Below are 16,851 nucleotides of genomic sequence, written 5' to 3' on the forward strand. Positions count from 1 at the left end.
CCCCAGCACAAAGACACCCTGTTTAATCCCAAGAGTCAAAATGACAGTGCAAAATAAAAAAGTTGTAAGATAAACGATTGTACGTGTAACGTGAGGACATATGGAGGAAATATCTCCGAGCGAGACATAATAATCACTAACGTGATGAGTGATGATTGATCACGGTTCGTCAGTGTCATAAAGGTGTAGTATAAAACTTGGGGGCAGGCGTCGTCCGGCAGAGGGATACATTGCATTACGTGAGGGTGGAGCAAAGAGGACGACATGGCATTGGGGAACATCATGAGGCTGCTTGTAGTCACTGTAAGTTCTGTTTATGATATTAACTGAACAATTATGCACATGACTGAGCCTGCTAACTGATTTTTTATCTTATTCTTCACAACTGCAAATAGTGCTCGCTCGTCACGCAGATGACCCGGGTTCGACCTCAGTGGTCCACTATTTTGTCTTATATTTGTGTTTAAAGTTAAACGCCACCACATTTTATTTTATCAAGGGTACATTTTAAGGGTAATATAGGTATGAAGCCTACTTAGAATGCATTACATGTATTTAATGTAATTTATTTAATTTATAATTATTTTTGGTATTTGTTAATGGCTTAGAATGTATTTACAGTGTCTGGGGATTCTTTATTCCGAATGTCTTTAAAATACTGTCGAATCCACGAAGAGAATATGAGAATGACGACGGGCACCAAATACCGTCTCCATCAGGTATTACATCGAACCACCGAGTAGACGTATTCAGAAAACGGATAACCCAGTACTTGTTTTCAAAAGTTGTAGTTACATGGACGAAATAAGTCTACCATCATGTTACATTTCTTCTTTCAGTGGCATTTTAGAAGTTGGTATGATGAGGATGAAGATTTTTATAGATAGATAACTTCTTTCTTGCAGTGGATGATGCTACATGTTTAGTTACAAAAGATGAAACTGTCAATTAATAAAAACGGGCTCATGCGACCACGTGCATTTTGGGCTGGACGATATTTCACCAGGACACAGAAGACTTATATATTGTAAACTGTATACTTATGGTCTCTGTTATTGGTCCTCCGTCGTACCTTGTGAGTGAAACGTTTATCTTTCACGACAAGGGTATCCGTTCCCCGCATTGGAAAAATGTGTAAAGCCCACAAGCCTATCTGCTTGAAAACCGTAAAAATATCTAATCCGAAACGTCGCTATTGTATAATAAAGAAGTTGGTCATCAATAAAGACTTCCAACATCTATTCTGGAATCTGCATAAACCTATAAAGCTGCATAAACCTATACCCGACTTCTCATGACAGTGACGCACGGGCACACAGTACGAATCCAGTTCGTGGTGCCCAAGTAGTAGTACTGCCTCTGGAAACGTTTTAGAAAGAGCTTGTGCCACATTATTACTTAAGAAAGGCAATGCCACTCTTATGTTTGAGAAGATGACTATCATCGCAGTTATTTAAAGATATTACTTCGTTTCACTTAAGGTGTTTTGCGTCTTCGGCACAACGGGTTTAACTACAAGAAAACTATCTGCAACAGTTACAACGATGCCCGCGACGACACAAGAACTCACAACGACGCAACCATCGGGGACAAGTGGCAGTGTTACGACGAATACAGCCACAAATAGACCAGATGGCCTCTTAAACAAATATGACATTACCGCGACGGCGTCTGCGTCGGCGTCGTCAACGGCATCGGCATCGGCATCGGCATCTGCGGCTTACTTAACAAATCCGCCGCCATTGCGGCAACCGGTGCCCGAACCTCTCACTGTTGATCATGTGCAACAATCGAGCCAGGAACAAGCACAACATTCGATAACGTCTCAGTCTCAATCAAACTTACATCTAGCTCCAACACACCAACAAAATAACTTGCACGGGGGGCCGCCAGTTAGTTCTGTGCCTGATACCCGTGCTATTGCAATGTCTCAGCAGACAACATCGAGCCCAGATGCTGTTCCAATTCAGACCGAAACCAGAGTTCCAAATAGTTTTGCCTCTGTACATGGAGCTGTATACCAACTTACGAAACAACCGGAGCTCACGCCTGGACCAACCAGTGTTCCAAACACACATGCTGAAGCTCCACACACAGTTCCATCTGTAGCCAGCGTTGGACAGCGTACAGTGTCTGGGCATACAGGAGTGACTGCGACAGAATCAATCACAAGTACAGCTCACACGCAAAATAGTGTAACGGTTCAACAACAGCCAACACTAACACAGCTATATCCAGGAAAGGTTGTTGAAGCAGCAGCAACAACAGCAGCAGCCCAACCCGCACAGACGTCATCAGCCACTGGTTCCTCGTCCGAAGTTACCATCATTCCATATCCTTGTGATGTAAGTTGAGGGTTTGGAATGTTATGACACAAGTTACGATTTAAAGCAGCTGACGGAAATTTGAACAGAATAGAATGGATATTAGCATGGCCACAATTGTGTACGTATCCGTATAGGTGGTAAAACCGTATATTGCTATCGATAAGCGTTATACTATTTCAAACCTTTCAGGGAACAAAAAGTCATATTACGACATGACATAAAGATTAAAAAATTGTCAGAATTTAATGAATAGGTAAGCAACTGTTGCATCCTTTGTTTGTATTTTCAGGGTTACAAATGCCCGACAGACAAACCCCACTGTGTTCTGGTTCGTGAGCAGTGTAAAGCTCTCCGCTGTCCCGTAGTCCCTACCTGTGCAGGTAGGTGCACCATCCCTCGCCGTATTTCAGACAGCCACAGAGAGGGAGGTCCCTATATGAGAGGTATCACGATGACGTTCCCGAGTGTTCGTGTGAAAGCACAGTTTCTAAAATTGTTTTGCCTTATTTTATGACAGCTGCAGCGCCAGTGGCAGTTCAGTGTCTAGTTGGGCACCCTGTGTATGACGACATGTTCAGCGCCTTAACGTGTGGACCTCGCGGCGACTACAACTGCCCCATCAACTCGGACTGTGACGAGACATCCGGCTTTGCGACTTGCTGTTGGACAGGTGAGTGGCACTTAATGGTAGAGGCACGAAGAGAAGTTGTACCAGCGAGCACAACGACTATCCCCAGCAAGTCATAGGGGTAATAAGACTTTTATATATTCATATATTCCAGTATGTATAATACAGGTTAAAATATTGTCCAAAATGTGTGATATTGTGCCTTTAGCAAGTGTTTAATCTAAAACTTTGATACCTCATCCAGGAAGTCACGGAGTAAATGCCGCCACATCTAAGATGGAACCTACGAGCTATCTCCTCTCTGCTCCAAAACCTCGTGTACAGAAGTCAGGGGACTGTCCACGATCCTTCCAAGCAGGTTCTTGTACCAACGCCTGTATCAACGACAGCAGCTGTGCTGGACCACAGAAATGCTGCAGTAATGGTTGTGGAACTGCTTGCGTCGACCCAGTCGTACCAGCACCAGCACCAGCGCCAGCACCAGCACAAGAAGCAGCAGGTTCCTGTCCTGTTTTAGGCACAGGGGAGTCATGCCCAAGCAGCACTTTATGTAATTCAGATAGCCAATGTTCCCATGGGTCTCAGTGTTGCTTTCTATCAAGGACATGTAGGGTATGTGTCAACACTGTTGTGGGAGGTACACACTCATCTGGTAAAGGGTCATCGAATGAGGCTAACAATACCGCCTTGTCATCCAGTGGCTCAGGTACTGCTATCCCGGGGCTGTTTCCTTCCAATGATCAAAGGTTCAAAGCTGGTAATTCAATAAGTGCTAATTCGAAACAAAGGAACAGTGGCAATGAAGTCAATTCAGCAAAAAGTATTCCAACAGCACCATCTCCTGGCGCAGGACAAGGGGGCAGTTTTCAGATTAATGATGTCAGTATTACCAATGTAAATAGTCAAGGTTCAAGTGGTATCAGCGGGACCGATACTGCATCTGGTATGAGCTCAAAAGCAACGCCCCAGGGATCGACTGTCCCTCAACAGCCATCTGGTTCTGGTGTAGGGGACGTAGGCCGTATACGTCCGGGAGACCTCATAGTTGACATATTGAATCACGGAGCTAATGGGTCTCATGCAGTTATATCAGGTATGACTAATAATGGCATTGTTCAGCTGGGTCGACATCGCATCGGAAGAGTTGATGGTTCTGGGGGAACAAATGTCGCAGGGAATGGTTCTAGCAGTTCTGTTGCAGCAAATGTGGATGCAGTGGCAGTTTCCAATGTAGTTGCTGCAGCTCTCACTGATCCATCTTCGGCTGTCAGTAGTGCATCTACATCAACATTGGATACTGGAAGCACTGTAACCGCAGCCACAAGTAGTAGTACTAATGCAAACTTTGATGGTACTGGAGGAGTTGTCAGTGAGACTTCAGGTAGCACCATGTCAGCCAAGGGTGCTTCTGGTCAATCTGCAGTTGTTGATCAGACTCTTCCAGTTTCCCTTGACAGTTTTATTAATGCGCAAGGATCAAGTAATATAAACATTAATGATGTAAACTCTGGCACCAGTGGTAATGTAATAGCGGACATTAATCTTGAAGGTGCCAGTACTGGCACAAGTGGTAATGTAATGGCGGACAATAATCTTGGAGGTGCCAGTACTGGCACAAGTGGTAATGTAATAGCGGACAATAATCTTGGAGGTGTCAGTACTGGCACCAGTGGTAATGTAATAGCGGACATTAATCTTGCAGGTGCCAGTACTGGCACCAGTGGTAATGTAATAGGTGACATTAATCTTGGAGGTGCCAGTACAGGCACCAGTGGTAATGTAATAGCGGACATTAATCTTGGAGGTGCCAGTAGTAGTAGTAGCGAAGCTTCAGTCGCATCTGATCCCACTGTCTCTACTACTATGGACGCTGGTCAATCGGTTAAAAGTAACACACTGGTCGACCCGAGTATCAGATCTGGTGGTACAGGACCAGCGGGGTCTGTATTAGATACTGCTTCTGGGGGAGGTGGCAGTGCAACATTAGGTGGTACTGATCGCCATTTAACACTAGCTACAAATAGTGGAGGTGTCAGTGCAAATACAGTTTCAAATGTTATAGATGCACCGGGCAATGGTGGAAACGGTGTTCTTAATGGTGAACATGTCATTGCTGATAGGAATTCGGGAGTCCCTAGTACGACAAAAACCTCTCCTGACATCATAACTTTAGACAAAGGTTTATCAACAGGAACTATTATTCATCAAGGGATTATTGGTAATGGTCAGGTTGTCGGTATTGGCACCGGGGATTTGGGAAATGTGGTTTCAGGACAAACTGGTGAAACTAGCCAGTCTGTACTTTTACCACAAGGCATCCCAGATCAACAGGGAGGATTGTCTCAAGTTGTTTTAGATAGCCCTGTAGGTGTTACTGATGTCCTAGGTGGCAGTGTGGCTGTAGGGGCAAATGCGGTTGGTGGAATCAACGGTGTTGATACAATAGGTCTTTCAGGTATTGATGGCATACATACTGGTATTGTAGGAGCCTCAATCGACCAACAAGGAAACATTGGTAACAACCCTAGCGGTATCCTCACTGATGGAACTAGTGCTACCGTTTTAGCTGGAAACGGAGCTTTGAGTGGAACTATTGATGCAACAGGTGCCATTTCAGTTCCTAGTGACGCTGCTGTCATTAAAGCAGGAAGCAATTCAAACACGCTTGAAAATCGAAATAGAGATACTCTAGGAGCGTCTGGGTCGCTTCTCAGCAATGGCATTACAGCATCAGGATCAGGATCCAGCAGACCTTTCCAAAGATCCAGACCTGGTTCATTGGGTCAACCCACTCAACCAAGGTTTCAGGTTGAAATAGAAACAACTCACTTTGCACCCCATTTACAGTCGGGGAGAAGGATACCTACTGCTGGCGGGGCCAGAAGGAAACACACGTCAACATCTGTTAAGATCGGCGGTGGGTCAAACCACTTTTCAACATCTGTGAATATAGGCCATGGCGGTAACTCTAGACAAGAAGTCAAAATAAACCATAATGTCGCCGGTCAAAATGGAAGACACGGGAGAGTGGATGGGGATCCCAGACTTCAAACATCTATCAACATTGAGTCCAGCCCTGATGGACATCTAGAAAGTAGTAGACCTGTCAGTGTGAATACACCAAGGTCACAGAACTACAGACAACCAGAACCTGTTAACAGACAGACCTCTCTATTACAAGGAGCTTCAGGTTTGAGAGGTGTTGCCACTTCTGTTTCTGGCACTAGTAACAGACTGAACGGCATTATAGATCAACTGAGACCGGGTTCAAGACCTTCATATCTAGCTTCTGGATCTGGAAACAGTCTAAGGTCCTCTGCCTCCAGGTCTGCAACTATAACAAAAGTTGACCCCTTTGTTCGCCCAAGAACATCGTCTTTGTCAAGAAGTACCATTGCTGGGTCAACAGCTTCAAGAGCCATTGCAGCTGGGAATGTTGTTGTAAACGGAGGCGTGACTGGCATCAGAGGCATTTCCGGAAGCCCAAGCCGGAACACTGCACGATCTAGTCCAGGAAGGTCTGGAATTCTTTTGAAGAGAGGGGGACCTAGATCTGTTTCAGATGGTAGTATTGGAATTGGTTCCAACGCTGCTTCCGGGACTAATACTTTAGGTTTAAGTGAACGGCCATACAGTTCTGCAACAGTTACTGGTGGTCAATATCCACTTCGTTCTGGCAGTCGTGTCACCCCTTCAGTTGGAAATCCTGGTGCTACACACGTTGATATTTTAGGAACTTCTCCGAGTAGATCTGGATTTCGGGGGGCTCTGAGCGGTCTGGGAGACATACCTCTTGCCCCACCTAGTGATATCCTTCATGGATCTGATTTCGGACAAATTTCTTTTGTAACAGATCCACAAGGAAATGCGGACCATGGCATGTTACGACTACCAAGAACGAACAACGTTGTCGATCACATTCCTGCCACATCCAAAAATGTACCACCGTCTTCACCAACACGAAGTCGTGATGCTGAGCTAACTGGGGCTCTTAAACCATCAGCGTTTCCTCTTCCATCATTTGATGCGGCCACTACCAAACCAGGCTTTTGCTTGAAACCATGCGGGTTTTCACTCTGCATCAACGAATGCAACAATGACAGTCAGTGCCCTGGTAGCCAGAAATGTTGCAGTTCCGGCTGTGGTCGAGTTTGTTCTCCCCCATTTCCCTACATCCCTACCATCAAACCAGGATTGTGTCCCTCGTCACCAAGCTCTGCGGTATGTACTCGGGGACACGCCTGCAGCCACGATGGCGAATGTCCAGGGTCTAGTAAGTGTTGCTGCGTCGGTGGCGGATGTCGTGTTTGTGTTCTTCAAGGTCGCTCCCTGCCCAAAATGGCGCCTGCTCCAGTTCTAGCTCCACAGACATTGCCCCAGTTCGGTATGGTAGGAAAGGGTTATGTTTGGCGGTAGATATGGTTCAACGAACGCGTTTACAACATAGTGCTCGGTCATTTCGCAGTTGTAGAAAATTCACATGGTGTTGAGCAAGGTCCCTTACTGTGATGATGTAATTGGTGCTATGGAAACTCAAGGCTGTATGACCCGTGATGAGATTGGAGAATGTTGTGAAAAGGAATTTGGATCCAGAATTGTATGCTATAAGAAAAATATTTGGTCGTAACTGCCCGAGATTTTCTCTGCATTTTACTAAAAAGACAGTTCAGTTGTTATCGCTCACGTAATGTCATGCATTGTATAATTAAGCATGACTATACAGATTGACGCGTATATATATACATATCTTTATTCCGCTGACAGATTCACAGATTGTTGATGCATGCAGTATCATGGGTGATAATAATGTCTCGACTGCCTCTGTTAACCCTCAGTAATTGTTGACCCTCAGCCCTAGATCTAGCTTAACCTCAAGCCCAAGCACCGACCCCCATCTTTATCTCCGGTCCCAGCCCGGCCTCAGCCTAAAGCAGTGCTCCAGTTTTTTGCATGGACCAGCCCCTAACCTCAGCCACAGACCTAACCTAGCAGTTAAATTGATAATTTTCCTGTATTAGCATCATGATGTGACTGTCTGTTATACAAGTTTCAGCTGAAGATAGTCGTTGGATTTCTATTAGATGAACAATTGACTACACGGTGACTGTGTATGCTATGGTGCTAGATATTACTTAGTGATTAATCCGCATTAGTGTTTTATATAAATGTAGTGTTTTATATAAATGTAGTGTTTTATATATTTTGTAGCAAATGGACTATGGTTGTTTATATATAACTGTGTATCATAGCAAATGTATCTTTCAGATTAACTGGATCGCCATTCGATATATGCCGATTGGTTTAACAATGCAAGATTGTACAATTTTGATAGGTTGATGTGATGTTAAGGTTTTATGAACCTGTATGAAACAGTGGATGTATCTGTCATGTCTTTTAAAATGAATAAACCTGCTTTGTTGAAATATACGTGTATAGTGTGCACTCGCGTGTGAGAGAGTTGAGTTGCCCTACAGACATGAAACCCTTGTGATCACAGCATACATAAAGAGGCCGCCTCAATAGTCTTCTTTCCCCAAGCAAATTAATTACTTTTACTGGCGCTTCATTCACATATTCATCCTGGTCATGGCTTGACCTATGTCACGATAGCATCATACTCTACACTATCCTATTTACGATCTGTGAGGATCATGGGTTAGAATTGATCTTTAACAATCTTTTTCGCATGCGGCGACTAATGGGTTCGGGTGGTCGAGCCTACAGAGTTGATGGACCACTGCATAGCTCATGATCTTGATCACTGTTGTCCTGGTCCATACTCCATTATTTACAGGCGCAAACACATAGCTGGAATATTGCTGAGTGCGACGCTACACAACACTCTCACATACAAATAAAGGCATCTTATCATCTTGTTTCATAACACCTTTGAATTAGTTCAGAGTGAATATATCAAACAAAGACATCTATAATGTCCATTTCTCAGATGTGTTTGTAAACAAATTACATGTAATTGGTTCCAGAAAGCAGAAACTGGACACAGACTAAAAGATCAAAAGTCTCTAAACTGGATGGTCTGAAAGATGTTTGGTACCACAAAAGCAAAACGTACCGTCACGAAAAACAGTCTTTGACGACTCGAAAGAACTTACATGTAAATACATTTGTCCACCCTAATACACAAGGACGGGAATACATCGTTGAAGCAATATTATCCACAGTTATCTTATTACATTTCTTCATAGTTCCATTACCCTGAGACTCTATACCGGTTGTAATGCGCCTCGTCTAGCCGTACGTCATAAGATCCATAGTTTTGTTTTCTTCCTTTTCTTTAACCATTCTGCGATACAGGTCCAGCTGAGTGTAGACATTCCCCAGACCTTTCGTCCCAGCTTCCTTCTTCGTGGAAAGATGCCATTTACCCTGCATATAGACTGGAGTTAGCTGGTTCTTCAGTTTAGGAGCCGCGACCAAGGATCTGGAGGTGACCCTCAGATAAGGAAACAGGTCGTCCTGGGCTTGGGTAAAGTCATACCTGTTCTCCAGCTTTTGGCATTCCGGACACAAACCCGGACCAAACAGGTCACAGTGAATTGAACGTGTTTTCTCCAGTAGGTTCTCTGGTGCGTGCTTGCGTTGACAAACGAAACTAAGAAATCCGGGCATTTTCGTACGTCGAAAGTCAGCAATGGAGATTCGTTTTATTTGCCCTAAATTGAACCTGTCCGGCACCCTCCTAGAGGTAGATTTGGATCGTACATGCTGTCTTTGGCATGACTTTGGTGATGGGGGAGTGTCGACTCTCTTCTCTTGGGCTTTGAGGCGTCGGTTTTTGAAAGGAAGTTTCTCATTGGGTTTTTGGAATTCTCCCATTTCCATCAACTTCCGGATCAGCAGAAAATCTTTTTCAGATTGCGTTCCGCTCTTGGATGGGCGAGTCCGGGCATCGCCAAGAGTCCGAGTCGGTGATGTGTCGTCTGGGAAGTTGTTGCGGGAGGAATATCTTACAGGACGCTTTATCGAGTGTGGCGGTATCTCCTCCGGAAGAAGAGGGGGGAACACTTTGCCACTCCTCAGCTTGAATTGTTTCTGAAAGAGGAAACAGTTTTAAAGCCATAATTATAATTTTCTCCAGTAACCCATGCTTGGCGTAAGCGACAAGCAGGACCGTTTGGTCAGGCTCACTGGCTTGATTGACACATGCATTCGGATCCCAAATATGTATATCAATGTTCATGTTGTTATTCATTCTCTGTCTGGTCGACACTATATGATATATATACCGTCGCCACATAGCAGGAACATTGCTGAGTGCGGTGTAAAACGCACTTACTCAAAATAGAGCAGAAATGTAAGGCAGCCCCACGTTACCCAATCACTGTCCAGGTACTGAGTTTAGAGCAGTGCCAGGACTAAGACTGGGGACTGTTAGTATCCTGAATGTGAACAACAATAATTATTCAAGAATTTAATTATGTAGGAAGTTTATTAAAGAATCCTATCAATCATCCCATTAAAACCAGACGCCTGCTGTCCCCATTCCCTTTAGAATGTAACGCCAACGTTCTTTTCCGAGCATGCATGGTGAAACTAGTATATCAGTAATCTGAATCAGCATTAGTTTTTAATCTATCCTTTTCCGGAAGCATCAATGCGCAGCGTGTGTGGACAGTAAACACTGGTGTAATCTGTTGGTAATGTTTTGAGTACAATGTAGAAGGGCGTCAGATACATATATATCTTCAGGTCATATGTTCAGAAAGCATGCTACACTTTGTATGGCCTGCTGCACAATCAAATCTCGGCAATGCCAGACAACTCTCTAAATACAGTCTAAACACCCTGAATACAATCCAATCTCGGCATTATCAGGCAACTCTCTAACTACAGTCTAAACTCCCTGAATACAATCCAATCTCGGCAATGTCAGACAACTCTCTAAATACACTCTAAACACCCTCAATACAATCCAATGTCCGGCAATTCTGTAAATAGTCTACACTCCCTGGGTACAATCCAATCTCGGCAATGCCAGGCATCACTCTTTAGAAGTGCAATCTAAACGCCCTGAATACAATTCTATCTCGGCAAAGTCAGGCAACACTCTAAGTACAGCCTAAACCCCTGAATACAATCCAATCTCGGGACAATGTCCTGCAAGTGCTTGTCGACAATCCAGTATCGGGACTATCGGGCAACTCCATGATATAAAGATGTGTTAATTTTGATTTTCACTGAGCATTCTCGCAAACACCACAACTATGAAACATGTAACATTATATCATAGAATTTGTTTCAGTGTTATTCATGGAGCAGTTGGGGAGTTACATGACATGTTCAACAGTTTACAGAATTACTACAGCACCGTGTGGATCACCTTACAACCACAGCAACAGCATCGGCCAATACACGACAATATAATGTGCCAGTGTAATCTCCAGAAATAGCGCCCTGACAAGAATACTGTTTAATCATGAAATGTACCACGCCACATGGATAAGACCCGTGAAGGCCCAGGGTTAGAATAGGCCTTCAGTAACCCTTGCTTGCCGTAAAAGGCGACTGTGCTTAATTGTCGTAAGAGCTGGCGACTAACGGAATCGGGAGGTCGGGCACTCTGGCTTGGTTGATACATGTCATTGGTTCCCAGTTGTGCAGATCGATGCTCATGTTGTTCATCACTGCGTTGTCTGGTCCAGACTCGATTATTTACAGACCACCGCCATATAGCTGGAATATTGCTGAGCGCGGCGTAAAACTAAACTCACTCACTACATACTTATAAGTAATAAATACGCCGATAACAAAAGGGAAGAGCAACAACATTCTTTAAATTTAAGGTAAGAATGCAAGGCTTGGGTCCGAATAAAAAATGATATTGTCATGTTATGCTTTTTTGACATTAATGACGAACTTTATACATATGCTGTTTAAATAATATGCATGCATGTCGATCAATGTACCGCCTGTCGGAATGTATGTGCATAAAATGCAGGGTAAAATAAACCAAACATGTAAAAAGTTGTATTGGAGCCAAACAATCAAGACATCCAAACATTACGTTTTGTTTTTGCCGCAACAAAGCAATAAACCGTTTGTGGACAACCCAACTTTGATATCGTATAAGGAATAATCTACATTGAATAAACATTCCTCACTCTTTCATGTCTTACCCACTGTAAATCATGGGTGTATGTAGGTTAGTGTCTAGATAATTATATACACTTTTGCCTACCTTTAAAATGGGTTGATTTTCATTCATTTTGGTGGCCTCATGGTATATCCCAACATGAAGACAGAGTAGCAGTTGTCGTGATACCGAGGCGATAGTTTTACAACATACGGTGTTGCACTATGTGACGCCAATACGATGTCACGACGACACTGGATTTAGTCTCATACGTATGCTTTGTTGCTATACTACTTTTATGTATAGAGGCCAGCGTCATTAATCATAACATTTCCAAATAACAATTCCAATCTGACAGCGTCATTGCCGTTTCTAACAGCAAAATGTCCTTGAATAGATAAACATTCCGCTTGCTGTTCACTACGTATATCGACTGAACACAAATCTTACAAATCTCATTCTAAACGGGTCGAAAGCCATGCGGTCCACACAAACGGAAGAGTAGTGTTATTCAAACTATAAAGTGGGATCTTTGACTGAAGATACATTGTGTTATTGTGTTGATCTGGGTTATGTGGTTATATGCCTGGTTTATGTGGCTGCCTGTGAAGATAGTTTGTGGTCAGACAAGGGGGCGTGTGTGAAGGGGGCAAGGAGATAAAGTCACGCGAACGCTGGTCGTCCACTAGCTGTGAAGAGTTGTCCCCCTTTGTACAGTTGAGGGTTAGTAAATAAACGCGTTTAGTCTGTTTGTCTCCTCACTCAACTCACTCCAGTCACTACAAGCCAGTCACTCTGCTCCAGTTACTCCACTCCACTCACTCCGCAGCAGTTAGTCCCTGCAGTCAATCCATTCCAGCCACTGAACTCTCTTCAATTCATCTACTCATTACACCACTCCAGTATCTACTCTCTCTTACCTCACCCGAATAATTCCGCTCCAGTTAATCCGCTCCAGTCATCCCTCGTTTGACTCACTCTGGTCCAGTCACTCTGCTCCAGTTACTGCAGTTATTCCACTGCAGTCACTCCTGTCACTCCACTACAGTCACTACACGCTCTTCCCTCGATCAACTCATTCCGCTCCAGTCACTCCACTCCAGTTTCTTAAACTCTGCTCTAGTCATCACTCTCTCTTCCCTTGTTAGACTCATTCCGCTCTCCACTAAGATCACTCTGCTCCAGTCAGTCCACTTCAGTCACTCCGCTCCAGTTACTCCACTCCCGTCCTCACTCTCTCTTCACTCGTTCAAATCACTCCGCTCCAGTCACTCCACTCCAGTCACTAAACTCCAGTTACTCCACTCTAGTCATCACTCACTCTTCCCTTTTTAGACTCATTTCGCTCTCCACAAAGGTCACTCTGCTCCAGTCAGTCTACTCCAGTCACTCCGCTCCAGTTACTCCACTCCCGTCCTCACTCTCTCTTCACTCATTCAAATCACTCCGCTCCAGTCACTCCACTCCAGTCACTAAACTCCAGTTACTCCACTCTAGTCATCACTCACTCTTCCCTTTTTAGACTCATTTCGCTCTCCACTAAGGTCACTCTGCTCCAGTCAGTCTACTCCAGTCACTTCGCTCCAGTTACTCCACTCCCGTCCTCACTCTCTCTTCACTCGTTCAAATCACTCCGCTCCAGTCACTCCTCTCCAGTCACTAAACTCCAGTTACTCCACTCTAGTCATCACTCACTCTTCCCTTTTTAGACTCATTTCGCTCTCCACTAAGGTCACTCTGCTCCAGTCAGTCTACTCCAGTCACTCCGCTCCAGTTACTCCACTCCCGTCCTCACTCTCTCTTCACTCGTTCAAATCACTCCGCTCCAGTCACTCCTCTCCAGTCACTAAACTCCAGTTACTCCACTCTAGTCATCACTAACTCTTCCCTTTTTAGACTCATTTCGCTCTCCACTAAGGTCACTCTGCTCCAGTCAGTCCACTCCAGTCACTCCGCTCCAGTCACTCCGCTCCAGTCACTCTGCTTCAGTCAGTATACTCCAGTCACTACCGTCTCTTCCCTCACTCAACTCACTCCACTCAAGTCACTTTGTTCCAGTCAGTCTACTACAGTCACTACACTCTCCTCCCTCACTCAAGTCACTCCGCTTCAATCACTCCGCTACAGTCAGTCCATCCATTCACTACACTACCCACCCTCGATCGACTAACTCCGCTGCAGTCAGTCTACTCCAGTCACTACACTTTCTTCCCTTGATCGACTCACTCCAGTCACTCAACTCCAGTCACTATGCTCCAGAGAACGTCCACTCCTGTCACTCCGCTCCAATCAGTCTACTCCAGTCACTGAACTCTCTTCAATCGATCGACTCATTCTGCTCCAGTCACTCCGCTCTGGTCACTCCACTCCAGTCACATTGGCTACAATCACTATACTCCAGTCACTACAGTCTCTTCCCTTGCTCAACTCACTCCACTCCAGTCACATCCACTACAATCAGTCCATCCAGTCACAACACGACACTCACTTGATCGACTCACTCTGCTCCAGTCTACTCCAGTCACTACACTTTCTTCCCTCGATTGACTCATTCCATTGCAGTCACTCCTCTCTAGTAAGTCCTCTTCTGTCACTCCACACCAGTCACTCCGCTCCAGTTAGTCTACTCCAGTCACTCCGCTCTAGTCAGTCTACTCCAGTCACTCCACCTCCAGTCACTATACTCTCTTCCCTCGTTTGAATCCCTCTGCACCAGTCACTCCACCCCAGTCACTATACTCTCTTCCCATGTTTTAATCCCTCTTCACCAGTCACTCCACCCCAGTCACTATACTCTCTTCCCTCGTTTGAATCCCTCTGCACCAGTCACTCCACCCCAGTCCCTTCACCCACTTCCCTCGCTCATTTGTGAACCCACTTACTGATTCACTTCACTCCAACTCTCACCACCTCTCTGTCTAATCCACTTACTCTGCAGCTGCCATTCCAATTTATTCAAAATACTTTCCATGTTTTTGAAGTGTGCTGGGGGGCATTTTCTAGTTCATGGCTTTGGTGTAGTTACACATTGCAACCATGGTACATTTATCATGTCTATCTGTTTTCAGCTGTTCAACAACACACCATATTTTGTGCATACCAGTGAAAGAAGCATCTCATTTTCTGATTGAGAAATTCAAGAACCTGAATTACAAGCATCTCAATACTGAGAGATCAGAAATGAAGTCTGTCCAAAGAGTTTTGATACAGAAAAGACAGCTTTTGTTAATTTCCACCTCTGTGTACAGAGAGGAATGACTAACAAAATGACTTTAAAAGTTTTGCAGATGCCATATCATCATTATATTTCAAAGTTACCATGTTTATAGTTTTATGTAAAAATGGACATAGATTAAGCAGAATCTCTTTTTACTTACTGCATATTCTGTGAAAATTTTACTTGCATTTCAAGATTTTCTCTGGGAATTTCAAAATTCAAACTGTTGTTACAATCATGAAATGATAATTCATACCAAAATTCATTATTAATTGTAACCAGTACAAGCAATACACTAGTATTCAAATATTAGGAAAATATAAATATAGAATATTAGTTTCATAATGTATCAGTAATAGCTTAGACAAGACTCCTGTCAAAAGTAGTGAAACTTATCTCACCGCCATTCTATTGGAAAAGGTATAAGTTATGACCACACCGTTTCACAGAGTTAAAATCCTAGGCTGAGGTAATCAGAACTCCACTGTAAGACAAACCATTCATTAAGGCAAGGGTTATGTCTAGACAGGTTAATAAACTGCTTTGATGAGGTAAACATGCCATCACCTTCAATCAAATAACATTATGCTAACATCCAGTTAAGGTCATTATGCAAACACCAGTTAAGGGTCATTAAAGATCCAGCCCAGAGTAAGCAATCAAACATCCAGTAAATGTGCCAACGAGATTAATGCCACTTAGAATAGGATTAAAAGATGAAGTACTCCCCCTGTCTGGTCACTGAAGTTGTTATGCTAGGACACACCCCATTTTGTTTACTCTGTATTTCATTGGCTATTGTACGTTACACCAAGTTTTGTATCAGTCAGCAAATCATAATCTTTGTATTGTTTCAATTGTAGTTAAATAGTCTCCACCTCCATCTGTCCATCAGTAGGGTTTAGACTCCCAACACAGGTCAGCTCCAGCCCTCAGCCTAGAGAGTTGTACCGACTCTCTGTGGCTGCCCTTGTTATTCTATCTCTTGTAAATAAAATTGTAATTAGCTTCTTGTAACTTCGGACTCTTTGCTGAGTTAATTCCCCCAAGCAGACCAGCATGTTAGTTAGATAGGGGGTTTCACTGGAACCTTCACTGGGACCCAATACCCACATCATAACATTACTAACCACATGTCTTGTCCAGAAGTGGGATAAAAACTTTAATAGCTACAGTTAATAAAATTTAAAGATTTCCCTTGGACTGATGACATTTCATAGCATTTACACTTTATAAGCAAATTATACATGTACAGGGTCAATAATTTTAATTAGGGTCAATAATTCTAATTTTCAGAGATTTTTTGTTTATTATTGTTAATCATGGGCCTTTGGGATAATGGGAAGTGGGATAATGCCCTTAAAACCTACAGTTTATGGCATTTCAAGATGTTCCCTTAGCTGATGATAGCAAATAGCATTTCAAACCTGTGAGCAAATTATGAATGCACTGGGTCAATAGTTCTAATTCCATAGATATATAACTATTGTTGCTAATCACATACTTTTGACCAGAAGAGGGATATGTCCTTTAAAACTTACAGTTTATGGAATTTCAAGATTTCCTTTCAGCTTATGATGTTAAA

General features: G+C 43.6%; 2 protein-coding genes across 2 annotated transcripts; one reads left to right on the forward strand and one right to left on the reverse strand.

Annotated features, from left to right (window-relative positions):
* The first annotated feature begins 222 nt into the window (after positions 1-222).
* LOC137287656 (platelet binding protein GspB-like) lies at positions 223-8,378 on the forward strand. Its single transcript, XM_067820036.1, has 5 exons — positions 223-303; positions 1,482-2,345; positions 2,617-2,707; positions 2,845-2,997; positions 3,200-8,378. The coding sequence occupies exons 1-5, from the start codon at positions 265-267 to the stop codon at positions 7,369-7,371; spliced, it is 5,319 nt and encodes a 1,772-aa protein (XP_067676137.1). The 5' UTR covers positions 223-264; the 3' UTR covers positions 7,372-8,378.
* LOC137287657 (uncharacterized) lies at positions 7,694-12,286 on the reverse strand. The gene is made up of 2 exons (XM_067820037.1): positions 12,155-12,286; positions 7,694-10,008 (listed from the first exon to the last, which is right to left on the reverse strand). Exons 1-2 carry the CDS (start codon positions 12,179-12,181, stop codon positions 9,205-9,207), a joined length of 831 nt encoding a protein of 276 aa, XP_067676138.1. The 5' UTR covers positions 12,182-12,286; the 3' UTR covers positions 7,694-9,204.
* Between the last annotated feature and the right edge of the window lie 4,565 nt (positions 12,287-16,851).

This window comes from Haliotis asinina, chromosome 6, assembly GCF_037392515.1.
Source record: "Haliotis asinina isolate JCU_RB_2024 chromosome 6, JCU_Hal_asi_v2, whole genome shotgun sequence".
Taxonomy (NCBI): Eukaryota; Metazoa; Mollusca; class Gastropoda; order Lepetellida; family Haliotidae; genus Haliotis; species Haliotis asinina.

Bases quoted from the DNA above. Each gene is read 5' to 3' on its own strand.
- LOC137287657 (XM_067820037.1), bottom strand. From the start codon at position 12,181: ATGAATGAAAATCAACCCATTTTAAAG. The intron at 10,009-12,154 runs GTAGGCAAAAGT...TTCCTCTTTCAG, and splicing joins AAAATCAACCCATTTTAAAG to AAACAATTCAAGCTGAGGAG.
- LOC137287656 (XM_067820036.1), top strand. From the start codon at position 265: ATGGCATTGGGGAACATCATGAGGCTGCTTGTAGTCACT. The intron at 2,708-2,844 runs GTAGGTGCACCA...ATTTTATGACAG, and splicing joins CGTAGTCCCTACCTGTGCAG to CTGCAGCGCCAGTGGCAGTT. The intron at 2,998-3,199 runs GTGAGTGGCACT...TACCTCATCCAG, and splicing joins TGCGACTTGCTGTTGGACAG to GAAGTCACGGAGTAAATGCC.